The sequence below is a fragment of the Drosophila yakuba genome, unplaced genomic scaffold (genome assembly GCF_016746365.2).
Source record: "Drosophila yakuba strain Tai18E2 unplaced genomic scaffold, Prin_Dyak_Tai18E2_2.1 Segkk5_quiver_pilon_scaf, whole genome shotgun sequence".
In the NCBI taxonomy this organism is placed as follows: domain Eukaryota; kingdom Metazoa; phylum Arthropoda; class Insecta; order Diptera; family Drosophilidae; genus Drosophila; species Drosophila yakuba.
The window spans coordinates 1,233,966-1,255,817 of record NW_025048824.1 but is presented as its reverse complement, the minus strand read 5'-3'; the positions used below and the strand labels follow the sequence as shown (position 1 = coordinate 1,255,817).

Here is a 21,852-nt window from a genome sequence, read left to right as displayed (position 1 = left end):
CTTCTCAGACAATAGATTGAGTACTAGGGACGCCATCGATGTTATGATTAAAAATACCGAACACGAATGTGTGAAAACTGTGCTAGAAGCAGGTACATGCACAACTATGGATGCTGCCATAGGTGCCTACATAAGAACTAGCTCCAGAGTAACCGGAAATGTGAATCATGTAATGTATTCAAAGAGAGGTAACTCTAACAGACGGCAAGGTTATAGATAACAATAATTACAATAACAATAATTACAACTACGGCAAGCATAATAATGGTATTTATTATAGGAACCGAGGAAACTCTAACCCTAAATATTTCGGGAAACTCGCAACAACCCTCAGATACACAGCAATAAATAAAGCTCATGTACATTTAATCAATCTAAGTATAAATATATTCATTGCATTGTGGCAACAGAAAAAAAAGATTAATTTTCTTAGTTGACACAGCTGAAGATATTTCCATACTAAAAGAAGAAGGAGACTACTTCAATAATATACTAGATGACAGTATAATAAATATTTAAGGCATAAGCCAAGAGATTATTCAATATAAGGGCTTAACCTCAATAGAGCTACAAACAGATTAATACATAATTCCTCATAATTTTCATATTGTTAATCAACAATTTCCCTTACCATGTGATGGAATAATTTGCATTGATTTTATAAAAAAATTTAACTGCCAATTAGACTTCAAACCAAGAGAAGATTGTTTTATAATTAGACCCAATAATTTCCAATTTCCAATTTATGTTCCAATACCATACAACACTGGTAATAATAGAATATAATAATAGAATATTATTACCAGCGGGACCACAAGTTGTCCGAAGAATCAATATAACTTGAATTGAAGATACAAATATAGTAATCGCAAACCAAGTAAAAGAAACAGGTATTTATGTAGCGAATACCATTTCAACATCAAACGATGTTTATGTCCTAAACTATTAGATGCAAACAACTTAAAAAACGAGCCATTTTCAAATTATGATGTAAAGAGACCAAATAATCAAATCAACCAAATAAAGAGACAAGAGAACAAACTGTCGTGTCTCAATTGTCGAAAAATTTCTACAATTCAAAAATGGATCGATGATAAAATAGTTCAAAAATCGGGAGAGTTTTCCCAAAGAAAATTTATTAGAAAATTAAGACTGGCGGCTAACAGCCTAGCTGGGAAATTTCCACCGATAGAAAGAACGAGAGGTTCGATCCAAAATGTTTTAATGCGCTGGCGCAGCCAGCAGCTTCGACTTCAATTTTACGAGTGCGCTTCTTAACATAGCAGAGCTTTCATGAGAATGATAACATAATTGGTCGACCATAACATAACATAACATAACATAGGAATTTCATAAAAGTTCTCTTATACTTTAAACTTAAACTACTGCTCCAACATTCCGGCCCCGTTAAAGACCTCCGGCTCTTTGACCTCCTCAACAGGAGCAGTATGCACTGGCAGTAATGCCAGCTTGTGGACGGCGCGCTTGATGACGCCTCCTGACGTCCGCACTTCCGCCACACGCACTCTACCGTCCTCGCCTGCTGTTGTTGCCACCACGCGGCCTGTTAGCCAACGCTGCGGGGGTACGTTGTCCTTGTGGACGACCACTAGGCAACCGACCTCCAGATCGCGGCATCTGACGCTCCATTTGTTGCGCTGCTGCAGGCTGGCGATGTAGTCCTGAGACCAGCCGTCCCAAAACTGCTGCTTGAGAGCGGACAGAATTCGCCACCGCTTCAAATACGCGCAACTGGCCTTGCTGCAAACTCCTCCTGAGCCGGATTCTTGTGGCAGAGTGATGAGAGGCTGCCCGATTAGTAGGTGTCCTGGTGTTAGGACCTCTCCATCGTTGGGATCGTTGCCCGGCGACGCGATTGGACGCGAATTGAGCAGCGCCTCTACCTCGACCAGGTGGGTGCTCAACTCGTCCGTTGTGAGCTTGGCGTTGCCGACTCCTCGCAGCAACCGGGTTTTGGCGGACTTGACGGCTGCTTCCCAAAGTCCTCCGAAGTGTGAGGTTACCACATGAAACACCACTCGACGCCTCTCTGAGCTGCGTATCCGCTGAGCTCGTCCCGACTGCGGTGAAACGCTTCGCTCAGCTCCTTCAGCACGCTGCACGCTCCTACGAAGTTCGAGGCGTTGTCGCGGTACTCCTTCTCCGGCAGCTCTCTCCTCCCTACGAACCTTTTAAATACGGATAAGAAGCTGTCAGTGGATAGGTCCACAAGAAGTTCAAGGTGAACAGCCTTTGACGAAAAGCACACAAAAACGGCCACATAAGTTTTGATAGGATGTCTACCGCGGACCTTTAAGGACACATAAAATGGACCACAAAAATTTACTCCGCAAACTAGAAAGGGGCGCTCCATTCGGACTCTATCGGCGGGCAAATTGCCCATTATCTGGCTCATCAGCACTGGTTTATACCGGAAACAGTGAACGCAGCTACGGACAATTTTCGTACATGATTCTCGTGCATTGATCAGCCATATCTGTTGCCTCAAAAGTGAAACCATCACCTTGACACCGGCATGATAATGAGTCCGATGCAGGTTGCGAAGAAATAGCGATACAAATTCTGACTTTGAGGACAGTAATAGTGGAAACTTGGCATCATACGGAATTGGTGCATTTAGCAATCTCCCCCCAACTCGGATTAGGTTGAACGTCACACCTTTAAATCGCTGGTATGTATAAAAGGATTTAAACGTTGTAGATGTGGCCTTAAACATTCAGACTTCTCCAACTTGACGTATTCTGAACTGAACTCCGCCTTTTGAAATATTTGGACCATCCTAAGAAACGACAACTTCAGTTCGTTAGCCGAAATGACGACCTCGCGTTGACGCTTCTTCCCTTGAATAAATCGATTTACGTAGGCCATGATCCGTAAGAGTTTACTAAATGATGAACATCTTCCAACAAGCTCAATAAAGACATTTGGTTAGTTTTTTTGTGACGGAACATACTGCCACGCTTTTTTTGTTCTCAGAAAACTGTAACTCCGTTGAAACTTCAATCTGATGGGACCGAGGCCACTCGCTTGGATTTCGGAGTAAGAACTCCGGTCCATTTTCCCATAGAGTACACCTGAACCCTTCTGAGTCTGTTCCACGTGAGACTAAATCAGCCGGATTTTCTTCCGTGGGCACATGACGCCAAACTACATTCTTTGGGAGTTCTTGAATTTCAGATACTCTATTTGCGACAAATGTTGCTAGAGTGGATGGATCCCTCCTTAACCAGTATAATGTGACTTGTGAGTCCGATTATTAGTGCTTTCAAGCTCCAATTTGTTAAGCAAAGGAGATACTTGAGACCATAATTTGGCCAGCAGATGCGCTGCACACAGCTCGAGCCTTGGAATTGACTTTGTTTTCAGTGGGGACACTCTAGACTTTGCGGTTAGAAGTCTTGATAACCTATTTGTCCCAGCCACGGTACGAAAATAAATGCAACAGCCGTAGGCGTGGCTCGATGCATCAGCAAATCCGTGGATTTGAACAGTGTCATAGCCAGACAGACAGATATATCGAGGAATGGAGATCTTGTTAATTGCTAGTAAATTCTGCTTAAATTCGTTCCAACTGGTATGCAAGTTCATGGGAACCGATTCGTCCCAATCTAATTTCTGTCGGCACAGTTCCTGAAGTAGGATTGATGGACAAAATGTTGCGTTTAGTTGGTGGTAAGGACTGAAATGAATCCTCCAAGCAATAATGAAACGCATCATTTTGAGGGTTCTATCTCATCCCAATCGTTTTAACGGATTCAGAAGTGTTAAATATAAGAGATTTTTCTGATCCCTGGTTGGTCATCAAACTTGGGTGATTTGTTGCCCATTTGGCTAGATGAAAACCCCCTAACTCCAAAACCTTCGTCACTTCTTTGCGAATTACCTCCAACTCTTCAATACTGTTCGCTTCTGTGAGCATATCATCGACATAGAAGTCGCTTGAAATTACCTCTGATGCAACAGGATGTGACTCAGCGTGAATTTTTGATAGCTCAAAGAGGCAGCGGATGGCCAGAAACGGAGCAGAGGCTGTCCCATAAGTGACAGTGTTGAGGCGATAGGTTTGGAGAGCTTGCGTTGATTTTTCCTTTCACACGATAAGCTGGAAATCTCTATCTTCATTTGCAATGTTAACTTGCCTATACATCTTTGAGATATCCGCCGTCAAGGCATATTTGTGCAAACGAAATCTTGCCAGAATGGCGTAAAGCTCCCTCTGAATAGTTGCTTGAAGCGTCAAACACAACTCGCTACTATCAGGTCTCAAGACACATTGATGTGGAATGTAATAGTGTTTCTCTGGAGAAGGTGTTGAAAGCAGTGACATGTGTCCAAGATTAAGATACTCTCTCATAAATACCTGATACATGTCATGTAACTCGCGATTATTTGCAAGCTTGCGTTCCAATGCAAGAAATCTGCGCTTTGTCGATTCGAAGGATAAGCCTAAGACACTCGGATCTTTTTTAAATGGCAACTTCACCTCAAAACGACCAGACGAAAGCCTATGTACGGTTTGCTCAAAGTGCTGCTCGGAAGCAAGTTGTTCAGCTGTATAAGCAGCCTTCGATCTCTCAGGAACGTGTTCCAATTCCCAAAATCGTTCCACCAGAGAGTCGAAAGAACTTACATTTTCATTGCCAAAGACGCTGCATACCTGAGCGTTCTTCGATGCGCGTCGAGTGAACTTTCCAGAAACAATCCATCCTAGTAAAGTTTTCTAAAGTGAAGGATGTTCAGAACCCAATTTTATTTGGCCTACGCTCAAAAGATCGAAAAAGGATTCTGCGCCAATCAGTAAGTCCACTTTTGCAGGCTTGTGAAAGCGAGGGTCTACCAGTTTAATGTTTGCCGGAATTCTCCATTGGGCACAATTGACTTCATGATCGGGTTGATAAGATGAAATTGATCTTAACACCCAAAAATTGATAGCGAAACTATGAGCATTGACGCGAGAATGAATTGACGTGTGGACTTTGTGCCGTACTACCGAGTCGTTTTTCCCTACAGTAGTGATATTTAGATATGATTCTTGCCTGTGTAACCGCAAACGCTGAGCTAAGTCCTCTGCCATAAAATTGATTTGAGATCGTGAATCTAACAGCGCTCGTGCTAATTGAAACTGTCCAAATCTATCCCGTACTTTAACGACAGCAGTAGCAAGAATAACTTGGTCAGTACTAGCAACATGACAAGAATGGGCTTGATTATTATGATCAACTGCTACTGAAGGTGCCTGGATATGCACTTGAGGAACTGATCCCGACGAAAATGGTTGCTGCTCTACCCCGTATCTGTAAAGAAGTGTGTTGTGAAGCTTAGAGCAAACACGACACTTTGTTGCTTTGCACTTCTTCACTGGATGACCTGGATTTAAAAAATTTATGCACAATCGATTTTTGGTTCGGTTTTGTAAAATCGAACCGCTGAATCACCGATAAAACCATGAAAGGTTGACAACTGCCTAAACTGTGATTTGTTGCTGAGCAATATCGACACTTTGAATCCGGTCTGCGGTCTGTCTGTGTGCATAAGAAGGAGGATTCGGAATATCCCTTAGTGGAAGCTTGGCTAGGCTTCCCTTTACTTTTGGTTGACTCCTCAGCAGCTAGATGTTGATATCTTCGATTCAATTGAAACGCACAATCGGACCATGTCGGTAGCGTGTTATAATCAAGCTGTTCTTTAAATCGGGATTTTGGCCTTGCAATGTGAATAAAAATTGCGTCATTTATGTCCTTTTCACTACCCAACGACTGTAATGATGAATAAAGGGCCGATATTTCGTCAATAAGGGACCTCAAGCCTGATGCAGATGGTTTCGATACTTGAGGTAGGTCAAACAATTGAGAAATGGTGTCAAAAAAAATCAAGCATTCATTGTCGTAAACGTTTTTCAGACTAGCCAATGCCTTCTCATAATTTAAATCCGAAATTTGAAACGCCTTGACAGTTCCTAGTGCATCGTCTGTTAGACATGTCAGCAAATGGTTGAATTTTTCGATATTTGTTAGAGACGGGTCATTATGCACTAAGCTCTCGAAATTATTTCCTGGGTTTAGCACATTAATGTCTGACTGAATATCCATTAATTTTTCACAATATGTTTCGAGAAGTTGCATTCGGTATTCCAGTTGAAAACCATCGAACGAAATAGTTTTTTCTCCAAATGCAGTTTTCATACGTCCAATATCACTTATAACCCTATTGTGTTTTTGCATAGCCACTATTAATTTAGAATTAAGTTTTACCGATACTTCCTTTTCTTTTTCCATTTTTTAAATGAATTGGAATAAATAAAAATAATCCAAATACTAGTAAATTTCCGAAACAAGGGTTAAATCACACAAGTAAATGAGCACGAAACCATTTTTAATCGATGCCCAAATATAAACACTTGTTTCCAAATTCAATTCAACAATAAATTTTATTGGGTTGCCGAAGAACCACCGGAATGCACAAAATGTATAGTTCATATGTGTATGTATGTACCGATGATGGGCAAAACCAAAGCCGAAAATGCACAAAATTTGAATTTTATGATACATAAACTGTCCGAAATATTTAAGTGGATCCCATTCGGGTTTAATATGCCCACAAAACACCGCCGAAAAATTCAAAAAATGTAATACAATTTTCTAAGGCCAAATATCTCACTATAAATCGAATTAATGTTCACGCAAATGCATAGATGTACATACAAATGTGAGCAGGGCTTAAATTCACTGCCGAGTTTTGCAGGAACTTTCCACTATGTATGGTTTGAGAGCCACTGCCACAGTATGTACTGCTGAAAAAAAAAAACCAATAGGCGAGGTATATATGGTTGGCCACTGACACCGTGTATATAGCAGACAAATAACTGTTCTGCAACTGCACAAAAGGGAAACGAAATTGGCGGCCAACTGGCGTTATTTTTTTTTTTTTTTGTATCGCCTTACGGTAGGAAAATTAAAATCTTCTAAAGATACCACCTACCGTCCGTAGGTGGCATGCACGATTCATAACCCCTGTTGGGATTATGCCTACGTACTAAAACAAAAACCTCCGTATGCTCCTCTGTCCTATACACGCCCACCGGAACTGCCAGTCAAGGTAAGACTTCGATGAGCAGGATGTGAAGCCAGGTCGCTCTCCCTTCCTGATGCATTGGCCATGTAGCGCTCCTCCTTTCCACCCTTTAGTCGCCTTTTACGACAAGCCGGGAACGCTGAGGTAGTATTCTTATCCCGCCACCTCACAGGAACACTCCTTCTGTGTTTTAATTGCCAGCTCTGTTGGCCGTTTCATCGTTTCATCATATTTATGATGATACGGTGTCCCAGCTCCCATTTATTTACATTCGCTGTCTTCGCCGTGATCAATCTATTTGGACTAAGCGGGTCTCCAGATAGCGCTTTCAGCTGTTCCCTCTCCTCCGAGAACCTAGAACAGTGCATTAGCACATGTTCCGCGGTTTCCACCGCATCAATGCAGTATAGGCATTGGGCTGAGTCTACATGGCGGAAACGATGTAGGTAGGCCCGGAAGCAGCCATGGTCCGTGAGGAATTGGGACATGTGGTAGTCCAAGGTTTTATGGCTGCACTGCGTCCATGCGTCTATCTCCGGGATGAGTTGGTAGGTCCACCTTCCCCGTTGCGACATTTGCCATCTCGTCTGCCACTCTCCAACCACCTGTTCGTAGGCCTCGTCCCGTGTAGCAGCATTGCTGATGAGAACAAGAGCCTTGATCTCCAGATCGGCTGGTGGCATGCCTGCTAGAACTAATGCTGCATCTTGAGATATCGTTCTAAAGCCTCTTATTAGCCTAAGGGCCATCGACCTTATCACCATCCGCGCTCCATTTAAGTATGAGCCTTTCTTTGTGGCGTCACTCCAAATTGGCGCAGCGTATAAAAGCGTTGCCTTTGCTACGGTTACCAATAGCCGCCTGGCTGGGTCTCTGGGGCCTCCCACGTTGGGCATAAGTCGAGATAAGGCTGCCGATGTGATGGCTGCCTTTCTGCTAGCGTATCTAGGATGGTCCTTGAAAGATAGCCTGTGGTCTATGAGGACTCCGAGGAACTTCAAGGACTCAGCTGAAGACACCTGGGTTCCGCTGACTGAGACTTGCATGCTCTCCACCGTTTTCCTGCTGCTTAATAGGACAGCTTCAGTTTTATGTGCCGCTATTGCTAGTCCAGCTTTCTCAAACCAGTCGATGGCCGCTTGAATTGTTGAGTTACACTTCTCCTGGGATTCCATAATCGTTTTGGCGACTGCAGTTATAGCCACGTCATCTGCCAAGCAGTGCAGCTCAGCTCCTGAGGGCTTCCTGATTGCCAGTAAGCCATCGTACATGATGTTCCACAGGATCGGTCCAAGTACAGATCCTTGTGGAACACCAGCTGAGACTCGGTAGCTTTTTGGTCCATTTTCCGTATCATACCGGAGGATACGATTTCTAAAATAGCTGCCTACAGCGATCCTGAGGTACTCCGGGATACCCATCGTGTACATAGCATCGAGGATTAGAGGCCATCTTGCCGTATTAAATGCGTTTTTAACGTCCAGCGTGACAATCGCACAGTATTCTTTTTTGCCACCTAGCCATCTGTCGCCCTCGAGCGCGTTCTTGGCAATGTTTCTCACTGCCGTGAGTGCGTTGAGGGTACTCTTTCCCTTTCGAAAGCCATATTGGTGGCTGCTTAGACCGTGTGTGCTCTCGGTTACCGCCTCTATTCGGGCATATAGGATGCGCTCAAATAGCTTTCCTACTATGTCCAGAAGGCATAGTGGGCGGTAGCTGACTGCAGCTTGTCCAGCTTGTCCCTTTAGGTAAAAGTACCAGCTTCTGGCTTTTCCACCTTGCCGGAAAGACTCCGTCCAGAAGGCACTGCTGAAAAGTGTCCCTGAAGATGTCCGGTCTAGACAACGCCACTGCTTTGACGACTACTCCCGGAATGCAATCAAGTCCAGGGGCTTTGTTAGCCTTGATGCGCCTTGCTGCCTCCACAACCTCCTGTGCAGTGATGCTCGGAAGGTCGGACACTGGAGCTGCGGCTAATGGCTGCCATGTGGTCGACTGCATCGGAAAAAGCTCCGCGACGATGTTGGCCAGGACATCAGGGTCCGAAGGGGGGACATCTCTCTTCCGCAGTTTGTTGCTTACCAGCTTATAGGCCAGACCCCAGGTGTCGTCGTCTACGCTATCCAGCAGATTCTTGTAGGCCTGTGCCTTGGCCGCCGAGATTCCGTGCTTGAACGCGGTTCGCTTGGCTTTAAAAGCTTCCAGCAGGGACCTTTTTTTTTTGCGAGGCATTGTCGCATCGCACATTGCTACGAGTATTTTCATAAGCTCCGCCGCCATTGTCTCTGCGTCACCCGTTGGGATTAGTAGGGTGTCGATCTGATATTGCAGCATATCCTTATCAAACTTCCTGGTATCCCATGCTTGCCATAGTGATCTTCTCGGTTGACTTCTGGTTGTGCCAGTCAAAGAGACGCTAAAGGTGATCACAGCGTGATCGCTCAGCGTTACCACGTCCAGTACCGTCCAGCTTGAGTTAGCCACTAGGCCTCTGCTGACAAAAGTGACGTCAATAAATGAGGTTCCCCTGTCATTATTAAACGTGGGCACGCGGCCGTCGTTCAGCAAGGTCAGGTCCAGCATCATCATAGCATCTATCACCGCTCTGCCTCTGGGATTGGATACCCTGCTGCCCCATTCGACTGCCCAGGCATTAAAGTCCCCAGCAATAATTGTCGGACAGCGCCCTCTCGCATGATTGACAAGAGTGTCCAGCATCTCCTCGAATTGGTCAGTGCTGTCGCTAGGCGGGGCGTAGCAGCTATAAATATGCACACCCTTCACCCTGGCATATGCAATGCCGCGCATCGGCAGGTAGGCCCGTTCCTGGATGTGGAGAGGGCTGCAACACTTTATGGCCGCTTTGCCTGACTCGTCCAAGATCATCGAAGGGTTTCCAATTCACGGGGAATAGGGCTCGCTTAAGAGCATGATGTTTACGCTGCGCTCCGCCGCAGTATGAGCCAGCAGGCTCTGAGCAGCTGCGCAATGGTTGACATTAAGCTGGATGATTTTAATTGCGTCCAGCATCATCGCGACGGCACTTGACTCCTTTTACGATGTTCGCCTTATAGGTGGGGCACGCAAAGCCACCTTTCGAGTGATTCCTATCAACATTCTCGCTGCAAATGAGGCATTTTGGTGGGGCCACGCATCCTTTTGCCTTATGCCCTTTCACGCCGCACCGCAGACAGCAGTCGGAGCGGTCGGCTGCCTTGCAGTTGGTTGCCCTATGGCCATATCCCAAGCACCTGAAGCATCTTGTAGGACGTACATCCTGATTGATGCGGCACCGAGACCAGCCTACGTTAACCGAGCCCCTTTTAAGCACGGTGATTGCATCGTTTGCACTGAGCATCACAGTCGCTATCTGTGTGCCGTCACGCATTTTGCGCAGGCCCCTCACATCTTCTTGGGCAACATTGATGCCTTAAAATTGTGAGACCATGCATCTATGGAGTTCCTCAGCCGTGGTCGCCTCATCCATTCCGCTACAAGTTAGCGCCATTCTCTGCGTACCCGTGCGTACCGCCGCCATTTCCTTAAGGGACTCTTCGATGGCTCCTCTGTATAAGGGTACGTTTTCGGAGGCTTTGCCCTTCTCCTCGAGCAGTAGCTCCCCCTGTTGAGTCCTTCTAATTCTCCTCACTTGGTTGCCAAACTCGCTTAGGTTCGGATCTGCTCTCATCTTAAGCAGTATATCGGCATACGATGCTTCGCCAGTTTTCTTTAATATGAACGCCTCGGGCTTTTTGCGTATGCGCTTAGGCTTCACCTTTGTCCATTCAACCGTGCTGCTAGCGTTCTTAGCAACCCCTGCAAAGCTGGCTGGGTTTGGTACCTTTGCCTTGGTAGCAGCCGCTTTGGGAGCCTTGTTTGGAGGAGGTAACACTGGAAATTTCTCCGTTAAGCTTTTTAAGGCCGACGATGCTGGACGCTTTTTCTGAGCCTCTGCCTCTGTCTGTGTAGCGATGTCTTTAGCGGGGGCCGCTACGTTGACTGTGCTCTGCTGCAGCTGGATCGCTCTTGTATGAAGAGCAGCCAGATCCGTTATTGCACCTTTAGTCTCCTTGGTGACATGTCGCTGCGTCTCAAATGCGCACAACACCATATTTAATCTTGGCATTCATCATGTCCAAGATGCTCCTCAGATTCTCGTGCTGGAGCGCTGACAGGTCTAAAGGCCGTATTGGCGAACCAGGTGGAGATTTCGACGCTATATTCTGCGTCGGCACGCTGATGAGATCACTGATCTTTTTCTGGCTTGTTGTTATGGTTGCTGCCGGAGCCAGGCTAGCTACCACAGCAGTGCCATTGCTCGTTATCGCCGCCGTCGTATGGGGGCCCGTTTGATCCCCTTTCTCAACCGCTGGCGCGTGGGTACCAGCACCCTGCACCGTTATTTCTACTCCTCTTGTAGGAGACCGCGACATCCTGGAGCTTCTCCTGAAGGGGTCGTCGCCTTTGGGGGCACTTCCCCCCGCTGGACTATCCATTGTACAAACGTGGCACAAGAAGGGTGAGAGGATGCTTCTCGGTCTGTCCCAACACGCGGATCAGCTTTTTTGAAAAGAGAGTTCCCACGTAGGCCACAGATTTCCCCTAGGCGTTGACTGCTGGAGGTTATTCCGCCTCTTCTCGGACACCAGAGCCTCTACTTAGGCACCGCAAGGGTGAGAGGTTGATTTTCGGTCTGTCCGCGACCTTTGTGCCGACTCCCTTTTCCGAAAGCGACCGCTCTAAAAGCAGATTCGAATTTGAATTCGAATTTGAATTTAGCTGGTTGCGCGCCCTAACCGATCTCCAATGCAGGTGTTATGTATATGTATTTATGTAGGTTTACTGAACTTTTGCAGTTTGACCGTATGTATTTAACGCACCTAAATTTCTCCAAATTTTTACAGAAACTAACACCATAGGTTTTTTCAAAGGCAGTTCACTTTTATATATTTTTATTTTGGGGTGGTGTTTGTTTCCAATTTATCACATATGCCAAGAATTATTAACGCACACAATACACACAAAAAGTGGAGTGCTTATTATTTTTAATTTTTGGCACTGAATACCTGGTTATTATTTGGCATAATTTCCAATGACTTTCCTTTCCAATCCAAATGTCCAAATGTCTGCCAAATCCAAAATAATCGCCGAGTTTCACCAGCTAGGTTATTTCGCCAATAATAGAGAAAAAACAGAACAAGTGCCGAGACGACGAAAAATGCACTAATTTGTTCGTATTTTCGGGCGCAAAAATTAAACAAATATTAGCCGTAGTCCCTGTTCGGGCGCCATAAAAAATCGGAAGAGTTTTCCCGAAGAAAATTTATTAGAAAATTAAGACTGGCGGCTAACAGCCTAGCTGGGAAATTTCCACCGATAGAAAGAACGAGAGGTTCGATCCAAAATGTTTTAATGCGCTGGCGCAGCCAGCAGCTTCGACTTCAATTTTACGAGTGCGCTTCTTAACATAGCAGAGCTTTCATGAGAATGATAACATAATTGGTCGACCATAACATAACAACATAACATAGGAATTTCATAATAGTTCTCTTATACTTTAAACTTAAACTACTGCTCCAATAGTCGAACCATCTGTATCGGAATACAATATTCCAGTACTGAAAAAATCTCTACCAGACTCAGATAAAAAGAAATGACGATTAGTAATTGACAAATCGGCAAATCAATAAAAAACTGGTGTCTGATAAATTCCCACTCCCTAGAACTGATGACAATTTGGATCAACTAGGTCGAGCCAAATATTTTTCATGCCTTGATTTGATGTCAAGTTTTCACCAAATTGAACTTGAGAAAAGTTCAAGAGATATAACTTCATTCTCAACAACAAACGGTTCATATCGTTTTACGCGATTACCGTTTGGATTGAAAATAGCGCCAAATTCTTTTCAAAATATGATGACAATTGCATATTCTGGCCTTGAGCCAACGCAAGCATTTATCTATATGGATGATTTCATAGTGATAGGTTGTTCCGAAAAGCAAATGATTAAAAACTTATCAGATGTTTTTAACAAATGCAGGAAATACAATCTTAAAACTACATCCGACAATAACGCTACAAGATGGACTTTGGACCGGTCCAACGGTAAAACCGTGGACTTTGTGTCCGGAGACAAAAGGGATAAACCGTTAAAGGAGGCCTATAAAAGCAGGCCGAACGCTGAAACCTATACAGACAAGGAGAACGAGTATACAAGTCAAAAACGTGAAGAAACAAAGTCAGCAGAGGAGCTACAGCCAGAGGAGCCACAGCAAGGTACAGAAGCTTGCGATTAGCCTTTTTCGAGTTTCTGGACTATCTTATACCCGTTACTCAGCTGGTGGAAGTGCAAAGGAGAAATTTCCACACTGACAGTTTTTGGTGCGGGGTGTTAAATGCTAAAAATATTATTCTAAAATAATTTTTATAATTATATTTTATTAAGATGAAAAATAATATTAAAATAAGAAACAAAAAATTTCGTGCGGGGTGTTCCGAATTCAACGAGATATGGCATTTCACTTTTGGATAAATATTTTGCTATCGAAAAAAAAAACGGATTATTTTTTATCAATTTTTATGCGTGGTGCGGGGTTCTGGGTGCGTGGTGCGGGGTACTGGGTACATACATAGGATACATGCGGGGTGCATACGATTAAATACATGTTTTTTGGCAAAACGATAGAAATTTACAAGACCAATACAAAAATGAAAAAATATCAACACATTTTTCAAAAGTGTGGGCGTGGCAGTTTTGGGCGGTTTGTGTGCGTTAGAGTGGGAGTGGCAACACGAATCGACAAACTTGCGGTGCGTCTATGTCTCTGGGGTCTGCATGCTTAATCTGAACTTTGTAATAGTTCTTTGTAGTTCCTGAGATCTCAACCAATATAAAAAACCTTGACACTGTCAGAGGAAAATTTGTGAAAATTTTCGAAAACTACAATTCGCGGGAGCCTTCTCAAGTGCTTCCCTTTCTATAGAAAAATTTAAGCTACTACACATTTGCCGTAACCAACGATGTACACTTACTGACATTATGTATAAGAATACTTGTATTAAGAGCGTAGACCGTTTAAAAATTCTGCGTATTACCATTGCATCAATCTAAGAATCAATCTAAGGTGTGGGCTTGCTAGCATCTTATGTGATTCTTAAATGGTCTAATTGAGCTTGCAATTTGCACGCTGTTGACCAGTTAGGGATTTTTTCTTGGGCTTATAGTGAACAATTTTTTTTTTAATTTTGCATATAACACCACCTCGCACCATCAGACACACTTCTATACCTCAACTTACTCAGAGTTTTTGTTGGTCTCACCATTATCATCATTCGTCCCGATCTTCTTCTTTATTGTAGTTGCGATTATATTTGAAGTTTTGTGTTTTTTATAGTATTGTTGGCCGTGTTTTCGTAGCCGAGTCGATCTGGCCATGTCCGTCCGTCCGTCCATCCGGCCGTCCGTCCGTCCATCCGGCCGTCCGTCCGTCCGTCCGTATGAACGTCGTATGCATAAATTGATACCTTTATGATTTTATATCTGTTTAAAATGCGACTGATTTGTTCAAGCGCAACCATGAATAGCACTACTGACAGTGGAGAGCCTTAATGAATGCCGTTGAATAAACAGCTTGTTTCGGATATTGTTGATTCGAACCCTGAACGAGCGGTTGGTCATAAAGGCCTTGGACCGATGCCCCAGAGCTCGAGTCTACAAAGCAGTGCATGTAACCTCACGCGATCAAAGGCTTTTTTGAAATCAGTCGCCAGGATCGAGATGTAATTATTTGTTGAAAGAGCATTCGATAGAAGAGAAATCGGACGACTATTTATATTATTAGGCTGTTTACTAGGCTTGGTAATGTTAATAACAATGGAGGATTTCCATGTATGTGGCAAGGAGCTAGAATCCAGCATGTTGTTATAGATGGCATATGTATGTCTTAACATTGGGTAGGATATTCTATCCCCTCCTGGGCTTTTTCTTTTAGCAGTAGCCAATGCATTTTCTAATTCTGCTAGAGAGAAGTTCTCGTCCAACAGTTGTGCTGAAGCAGAAAGAGAAACCGGTTGATAGTATCTATCCTGATAGGCAGTTTTTGCTGTATATATTCGGCTGGAAAGTTGCAGTCCTTGAACTAGTTTGACTAGGAATATCCAATCTCCCTGGCAATACTGTGGGAACAGGTCAAAAGGCCTGCTAAACGCTTGATATCCGTCCAAACTTTCTTGATAGAGGATGATAGGGATGAGATTCGTGATCTTCTCGAGATTATTTCGCCTTGCCGAAAGTACATCTTTTTTAAACTTGGCATTTTTTTTTATAACTAATTAGGACGGAAGTCGACATGCATGTTTTGTATGCATGAAGGAGGCATGTTTTTCATCTCTAAGCTGCTGAACGGTGTGATTCCATGGGACTTTTGCTATGTGTGGAATTCTTTTTGTCTGAGGAATTCTACAAGTGGCGGCTGCACGGATGCATTTGCTCACCCGGGCAACTTTATGGTTTAAGCACCCCGTTTTCTAGTTTGCTACACGAATCTCTAATTTTTTTTCAAACAACAACTTCGCTAAACATTCCCAAAATTGCATTTCGCTGCAAACAAACCATGCAAACAAAAACGTAGGGTCGACCTTGCAGACGGGTATGGAGCGCTACATTACTATCAATAGGAAATTAAGCCCTCAAAACACAACAACGGGAAACAAACCAAAATTCACAAGTGACAATAGTAACTCAACCTTTAGCGAAGCGCCAACAAACACCAAAAGATTCGAACTTCTGACAGAGAACACTGACAACCTGTCAGTTTCTTATGCATAGTAGAATCACATTTAATGAGCCGCATAAGCGAAAGACATAAGAACATTACCAAGGGGAAAAGGGGCGGATGCTGCGGTGGCAATCACACAGCAAACTACAGAGGCTGCCCAAGGAGCTGAAGAGACGTCGCCAGCCCCGAACCACTACATTATGAACCTAACAAGAAATGCCCACACTCCCCCCATTAAACACAAACCCAGAAATCTTCTTACCCAGAGCTGCAGGAAACGTCTGCAAATGCCTTAAAAACTGGACAGCTTCCCTCAGCCCAAACTACACAAACAAGCAACCGAACACTTCCAGCAGCGTACACCAGATCTAGCAAGGACCAAAATCATCAGCCCTCAAAACAAAATGGTACGACAATAATATCCAAATTGTACACCCTGCAAAAAAGCATGATTCAGATTATGTCGTTTATAGAAACCACCATGCAAGATATGTTGCGAAACCAAAACCTCCTGATACAAATGCTTGTATCACAACAGTCTAAATAATTAATGGCTTCCCTACTTATAACGATGTGGAACGCTATTGGTGTTTCACAACGTCAACTTGAACTAACTTAATTCCTATACGAAAACACATCGACGTAATGCTTATATCGAAAACACACCTTACAAGCAAATACAACTTGTAAATAAATGGCTCCCTTTTTATACGGTACTTATTAACCCGATGGCAAAGCCCCTGGAGGGACAGGGATCCTTGTAAGGAGGCAGCACTATCACAATGGATTTTCAGAAAATTATTTGCAGACCCCACATCTATAAACATAAAGATGGAGAACCACCACCTTACCCTAGCCGCCGTATAGGTTCCCCCCGCTTCAAAATGAGGGAACTCTTATCAAATCACTTGGAGACCATTTCCTAGCTGCAGGAGACTATAACGCTAATCACACACATTGGGGCTCGCACCTCTTGAACACAAAAGGAAAGCAGCTCTACAAGCAGTCAACAAACTTTACCATGTTTTTCCTGGAAATCCAACAGACCTCAACAAATTACTTGATCTGATCGACTTGGCAATCACCAAAAACATTCCTGGCTCAAGTATAGAAAATATATTAGTTCACACATTGATTTAAGCCCCCAACTCAATAGTAAATCCGACATTGACAAATCAACACCAAACTGGAATCCCTTCTTGTTGCAGCAACCCAATCTTCTACTTCTCAAACTTACACAGAACATACATATTCAAAAAAGATAAATTAACAATTCGAGCAATAAGTCCATGTAAAGCGACGATTAGTCTCTGTTCATAAATAAACCCGCCAGTGTTACTGTTTAGTTTGATTTATTGGTTAATTTCAGACACTTAATATTAATTAGTTCGATGCGTACGTTTTTTTGCAGATCAAAAATGTGACTAACTTTAGCTTTGGGTGTACTCACGCCATACGATAAGACGTAAACAAGTTACAGTTAGAAGGGAGTTAGAAGTTTGGAAAAGTACTGGGCAAGCTCGCGGACAATTACAGCGGTGCGATGCTTACATTGATTCCGCTGATAAGCTCCGCTGAAGCTGCAGACAAATAATAATGTACACAAAGATAAAGGGCGACTTGTTCGCGCATACAGGGTGTCTCGTTCCCAAACATACCGGTCCCCCTGAACGGTTGTTCAGCAGAGAGGCAGTACAGCGATTTTGGCAATTGGGCGATTGTATAATCCGTGAGCAGTCTTCACTGTAACGACGCGGACCTTGTAGTCGATTCCTGCGTGCACTGCGGTGATGCGGCCAAGAATCCATTTCGAGGGCGGTAGATTGTGCTTCTTGAGAACTACCAGTGTGTCGATCTTCAGATTCTCGGTTTCCAGATGCCACTTTGTCCGCTCATGAAGAGATGTCAGGTATTCCATATGCCACCTTTTCCAAAAGCCTTGAACCATGGCTTGCAGCTGATTCCACCTCTCCAATCGATTGACTTGCATATCCAGACGACAGGGTTCAGGCAATGCAGTATAGGGAATCCAGTCAAAAAATGAGCAGGCGTCAGTGGATCCAAAGAATTATCCCCAGTTGGGCACAGCGGGCGTGAATTCAGGATAGCTTCAATTTGGGTCAGGACAGTAGAGAGCTCCTCAAACGTTAAAGCCTTTGATCCAAGTATCCGTTTCATATGGAGTTTAATTGAGCGAACTCCAGCTTCCCACATCCCTCCAAAATGGGGAGCAGACGGGGGTATAAAGTGCCAAGAAATCCCTTCATTGGCAAAGAATCCTGCTAGTTCCTCATCTTTGGCTTGTTGAATGGCCAGACGTCTCATGTCATACAAAGTTTGCTTGCCTCCATGAAATGTAGTTCCGTTGTCCGAATACAGGTCAGTAGGCTTCGCTCGGCGGGCAATGAATCGTTGAAAGGCTGCGATGAAAGCCTTTGTAGTTAGCTCACTAACAACCTCGATGTGAAGTGCCTTTGTAGTGAGGCACACGAAAATAGAAAACCATGCCTTTCCGATGCGTGGAGTTCTTCCTTTTGATTCCTTGATTGCGATCGGTCCAGCGTAGTCCAGCCCTGTGTGTTGAAAGCAGCGGCTAGCTTGAACTCGAGGAATTGGTAGCTCTCCCATGATCTGGTTGCTTGTGCCCTTTCGTTGAAGAAAACAGGATTTGCATTGGAAGACTGCCTTTCTGACGAGATTGCGGGCTCCCAGAATCCAGTACTGCTGACGAAGATTGGTGAACGTTGCATCAACTCCAGTGTGCAGATAGGAGACATGAAAATGTCGAACCAGCAGTCCAGCTAGTGCTGTATCTTTAGGTATCAGAATCGGGTGCTTGGCGTTGTATTTGAGTGTAGATTGTTCGATTCTCCCACCAACTCGCATTACTCCATAATCATCCAGAAACGGAGAAAACCGGATAAGATGCGATTTAGCGTTAAGCTGGCGTCGATTCTCTAGCTGCGCATATTCTCTGGCTAAGGATTTTTGTTGCACATGTCGAATAAGTCGGCGCTGTGCGTCCAGCAACTCTTCAGACGTAAGGAATGGTGCCGAATTCCTATGATGAGATCGAAGAGTGTGAATAAAGCGATGACAGTAGCTAGATACCCTTATAAGACGCGTCCAGGTTGAGAATTTGTGGATGAGTAACTCGTGTATACTTTCATCAGGAAAGTTATGTAGAGTCGTGGGCTTTATGGCTCGTTCTTCGGTGTTGACATCGAAACTTGAAGATACGCTGAACTTGCTTGTAGAAGGTGGCCACTCAGAGGTGGGTGTGGCCAGCCAGGACGGACCTTTCCACCACAGTCGAGGCTCCAGAAGCTTTGACGGCTGAAGTCCTCGGGAAGCACAATCAGCAGGATTGTCTTCCGTGCGAACATGGTTCCAGCAGCTACGGGGAAAGTCGCTCAATATCTCAGAAGTTCGGTTGCAGACGTAGGTGTTCCACCGTCGAGGGGGAGCTGAAAGCCAGTGTAGCACAATTTCTGAATCTGTCCAGCAGCTCGTGCTGAAAAGGGGAATTTTTAGTGTTGTTTTGCCAATAGAAAGCAATCGAGATAGAAGTAACGCAGCGTTTAGCTCCAAACGTGGAATTGATACGGGCTTGATCGGGGCCACCCGTGTTTTGGCAGCAACCAGAGTTACTTGAAAGCTGCATCCAACTGCAACTCGAGCGTAAACTACCGCACCGTAGGCGTGCGAGGATGCGTCGGCGAATCCGTGTAGTTGAACATCTCGAAATGGTGACGCAATATACCGTAGTACTTGGCATTGCGTAAGTGTACTAAGGCTCTCCAGCGCGTACTTAGACTTTCAGGAATGGGGTCGTCCCACTGCAGGACACTTGTCCAGTTTTCTTGGAAGATTAGCTTGAGTAGAACTGTGACCGGCGCTACCAGTCCAAGCGGATCATAAATTCTTGATAGCTGAGACAAGAGTTCTCTTTTCGTCGGAGAAATGGTCGCATCGCATTCCTTTAGGTTGAGATACAGAACGTCCTTCCCAGGGTTCCATTGGATACCAAGAACTTTGACAGGTGAATCAGCAGCTGATTTGTTGAGGAGCTGGATAGGTTCAAAACATCTATCTTCCTCTGGTAATGATTTCAGAACACGCCAACTATTAGAACTCCATTTGCGTAGCTTGAATTTTCCCTTATCCAAGAGGGCTATAAGCTCGTCCTTGAGAATCATAAGCTCCTCGAATGTGTTGGCGCGTGTAGGGATATCGTCCACATAGGCATCATGCAGAAGAGCGTGAGCTGCTGCAGGGTATTCATGGCTATGATCGTCGGCAAGTTGCTTTAGAACTCGAACAGCCAGAAATGGTGACGGTGTCAATCCGTAGGTAACCGTCAGCAGGCGAAAATTAAGCAGAGGTTCATTCTCAGTCTTGCGCCAAACAATGCGCTGAAAATTGGTGTGTGGCTTAATGATTTTAATGCCTCGAAACATCTTTTCGACATCTGCGCATAAAACATATTGCTGCTGCCGGAAGCGTAGACAAACGCCAAGAAGATCGCGTTGAATCGGTGGACCAATATGTAGTCTGTCATTGAGCGATACTCCAGAGCTGTCCTTTCCTGATCCATCAAAAACTACACGACATTTGGTAGTCAGACTGTCCAGTTTGATGACAGCGTGGTGCGGCAAATAGAAGCAGGTGTCTGGGGACTCCTCAACCTGAGCCGAGGTCAGTTGTTCCATATGTCCACGTTGCAAGTAGTCGTCCAGGAAAGCTTCGTACTGCTGCTTCAATTCTGGATACCGACGAAATTTGCGTTCCAGCGAGAAGAAGCGATTGATGGCCTGTGGCAAGGTCGAATCAGGCGGTGCCTTCTCCTTGAAGGGATACTCGACGACGTACACCCCGTCCATGTGCCGATACTCGACGACGTACACCCGAGCGCTTGAGTGTGGCAGCAAAATGACGCTCTGTGGGATCGCTGGCGTCCAGGAGAGCCTGGTTAGGCTGAATGCTGTCCATCTCCATGAATGAACGAACGAGCGTTCGACGCACGCCTATTCGCTGAACAAATGATTCCGATGCCAAGGTTATTGTAGATCCAGTGTCCAGGAGCAGCCTGCAGGTTGTAGTGTTTCCCAGGCGTCGATGCCGTCAGCAAGGATGGTTGGCAACAGAGTCTGAGAACCAGCCGCCGGAATATTCTCCAGAGTATGATGCGTAAAGTTGTTTTCCGCGGGAGTCTCGCTTCCCAAGCGATGACCATCTCGAGCTAGCGGTTGATTGTGGCCAATTGTAGATCCCGCATGTGAGACTGCTGGTCGATCGCGGCTGTCAACACTTGCTGTGTCAATGTTGTTGCCATTTTGAATTGGCTGCGACGAGCCATGAACCAAAGTATGATGCTTGCGACGGCAGATCCGACAAGTATGCCTCGATGTACAGTTGCCCACCATATGAGCCGGGCTAAGGCAATTGAAACAGAGCTTTCTTGATTTGAGGAAGTCTCGGCGAGATGCAATGTCGAGTGCGATGAATTGAGGACACTTAAACAGTTGGTGATTCTGCTGGCACGATGGGCACCTCGGCTCTTCCCGTCTTGGATGCGTGTCTGCGTGGTGCGTGGTAGCTGCGCGTCGAGCTTGGGTTGATTGAGTTAAGTTAAAAGCCTCCAACGTATCGCAGCGTGATGTGAGAAATTTCAGGAACCAGTTGATGGTCACACCTTTTTCCTCGGATTCTGCGCACTCAGCCCAGGCTTGGCGGGTATCGCTATCTAATTTTGAAAGTAAAATGAAAATTTGCCAGGGATCCCTCTCTTCGCAATTAAGAGCTCGTAAACCACGAATAACTTCGTCTGCACCATCGGCAATTTTCCGCACTGTGCCGATATTTGAATTTATAGCACTCGGAAGGCTCATGAAACTGTTTAAGAACGATCGAATAATTAGCGATTGTTTGTTATATCGCTGTTCCAGCCGATCCCATGCTTCCCGATAGTTGTCATTAGTA

The 21,852-nt window shown here is 44.8% G+C and overlaps 2 protein-coding genes across 2 annotated transcripts; both read right to left on the bottom strand.

Annotated features, from left to right (window-relative positions):
• Nucleotides 1–1,382: 1,382 nt before the first annotated feature.
• LOC122319686 lies at nt 1,383–2,619 on the bottom strand. The gene is made up of 3 exons (XM_043207279.1): nt 2,525–2,619; nt 2,190–2,450; nt 1,383–2,127 (listed from the first exon to the last, which is right to left on the bottom strand). Exons 1-3 carry the CDS (start codon nt 2,617–2,619, stop codon nt 1,383–1,385), a joined length of 1,101 nt encoding a protein of 366 aa, XP_043063214.1.
• A 15,156-nt stretch (nt 2,620–17,775) lies between these two features.
• LOC122319685 lies at nt 17,776–20,753 on the bottom strand. Its single transcript, XM_043207278.1, has 2 exons — nt 19,561–20,753; nt 17,776–19,384 (listed from the first exon to the last, which is right to left on the bottom strand). Exons 1-2 carry the CDS (start codon nt 20,751–20,753, stop codon nt 17,776–17,778), a joined length of 2,802 nt encoding a protein of 933 aa, XP_043063213.1.
• Between the last annotated feature and the right edge of the window lie 1,099 nt (nt 20,754–21,852).

What these genes read in the sequence shown, in the direction of transcription:
- LOC122319686 (XM_043207279.1), bottom strand. Translation starts at nt 2,619, where the DNA reads ATGCCAAGTTTCCACTATTACTGTCCTCAAAGTCAGAATTTGTATCGC. An exon ending in ATTATCATGCCGGTGTCAAG is followed by an intron (nt 2,451 to 2,524) that starts GTGATGGTTTCA and finishes AATTGTCCGTAG; the next exon opens with CTGCGTTCACTGTTTCCGGT. An exon ending in TTCTTATCCGTATTTAAAAG is followed by an intron (nt 2,128 to 2,189) that starts GTTCGTAGGGAG and finishes CGAACTTCGTAG; the next exon opens with GAGCGTGCAGCGTGCTGAAG.
- LOC122319685 (XM_043207278.1), bottom strand. Translation starts at nt 20,753, where the DNA reads ATGGACGGGGTGTACGTCGTCGAGTATCCCTTCAAGGAGAAGGCACCG. An exon ending in CCTCGCACGCCTACGGTGCG is followed by an intron (nt 19,385 to 19,560) that starts GTAGTTTACGCT and finishes TCCCCTTTTCAG; the next exon opens with CACGAGCTGCTGGACAGATT.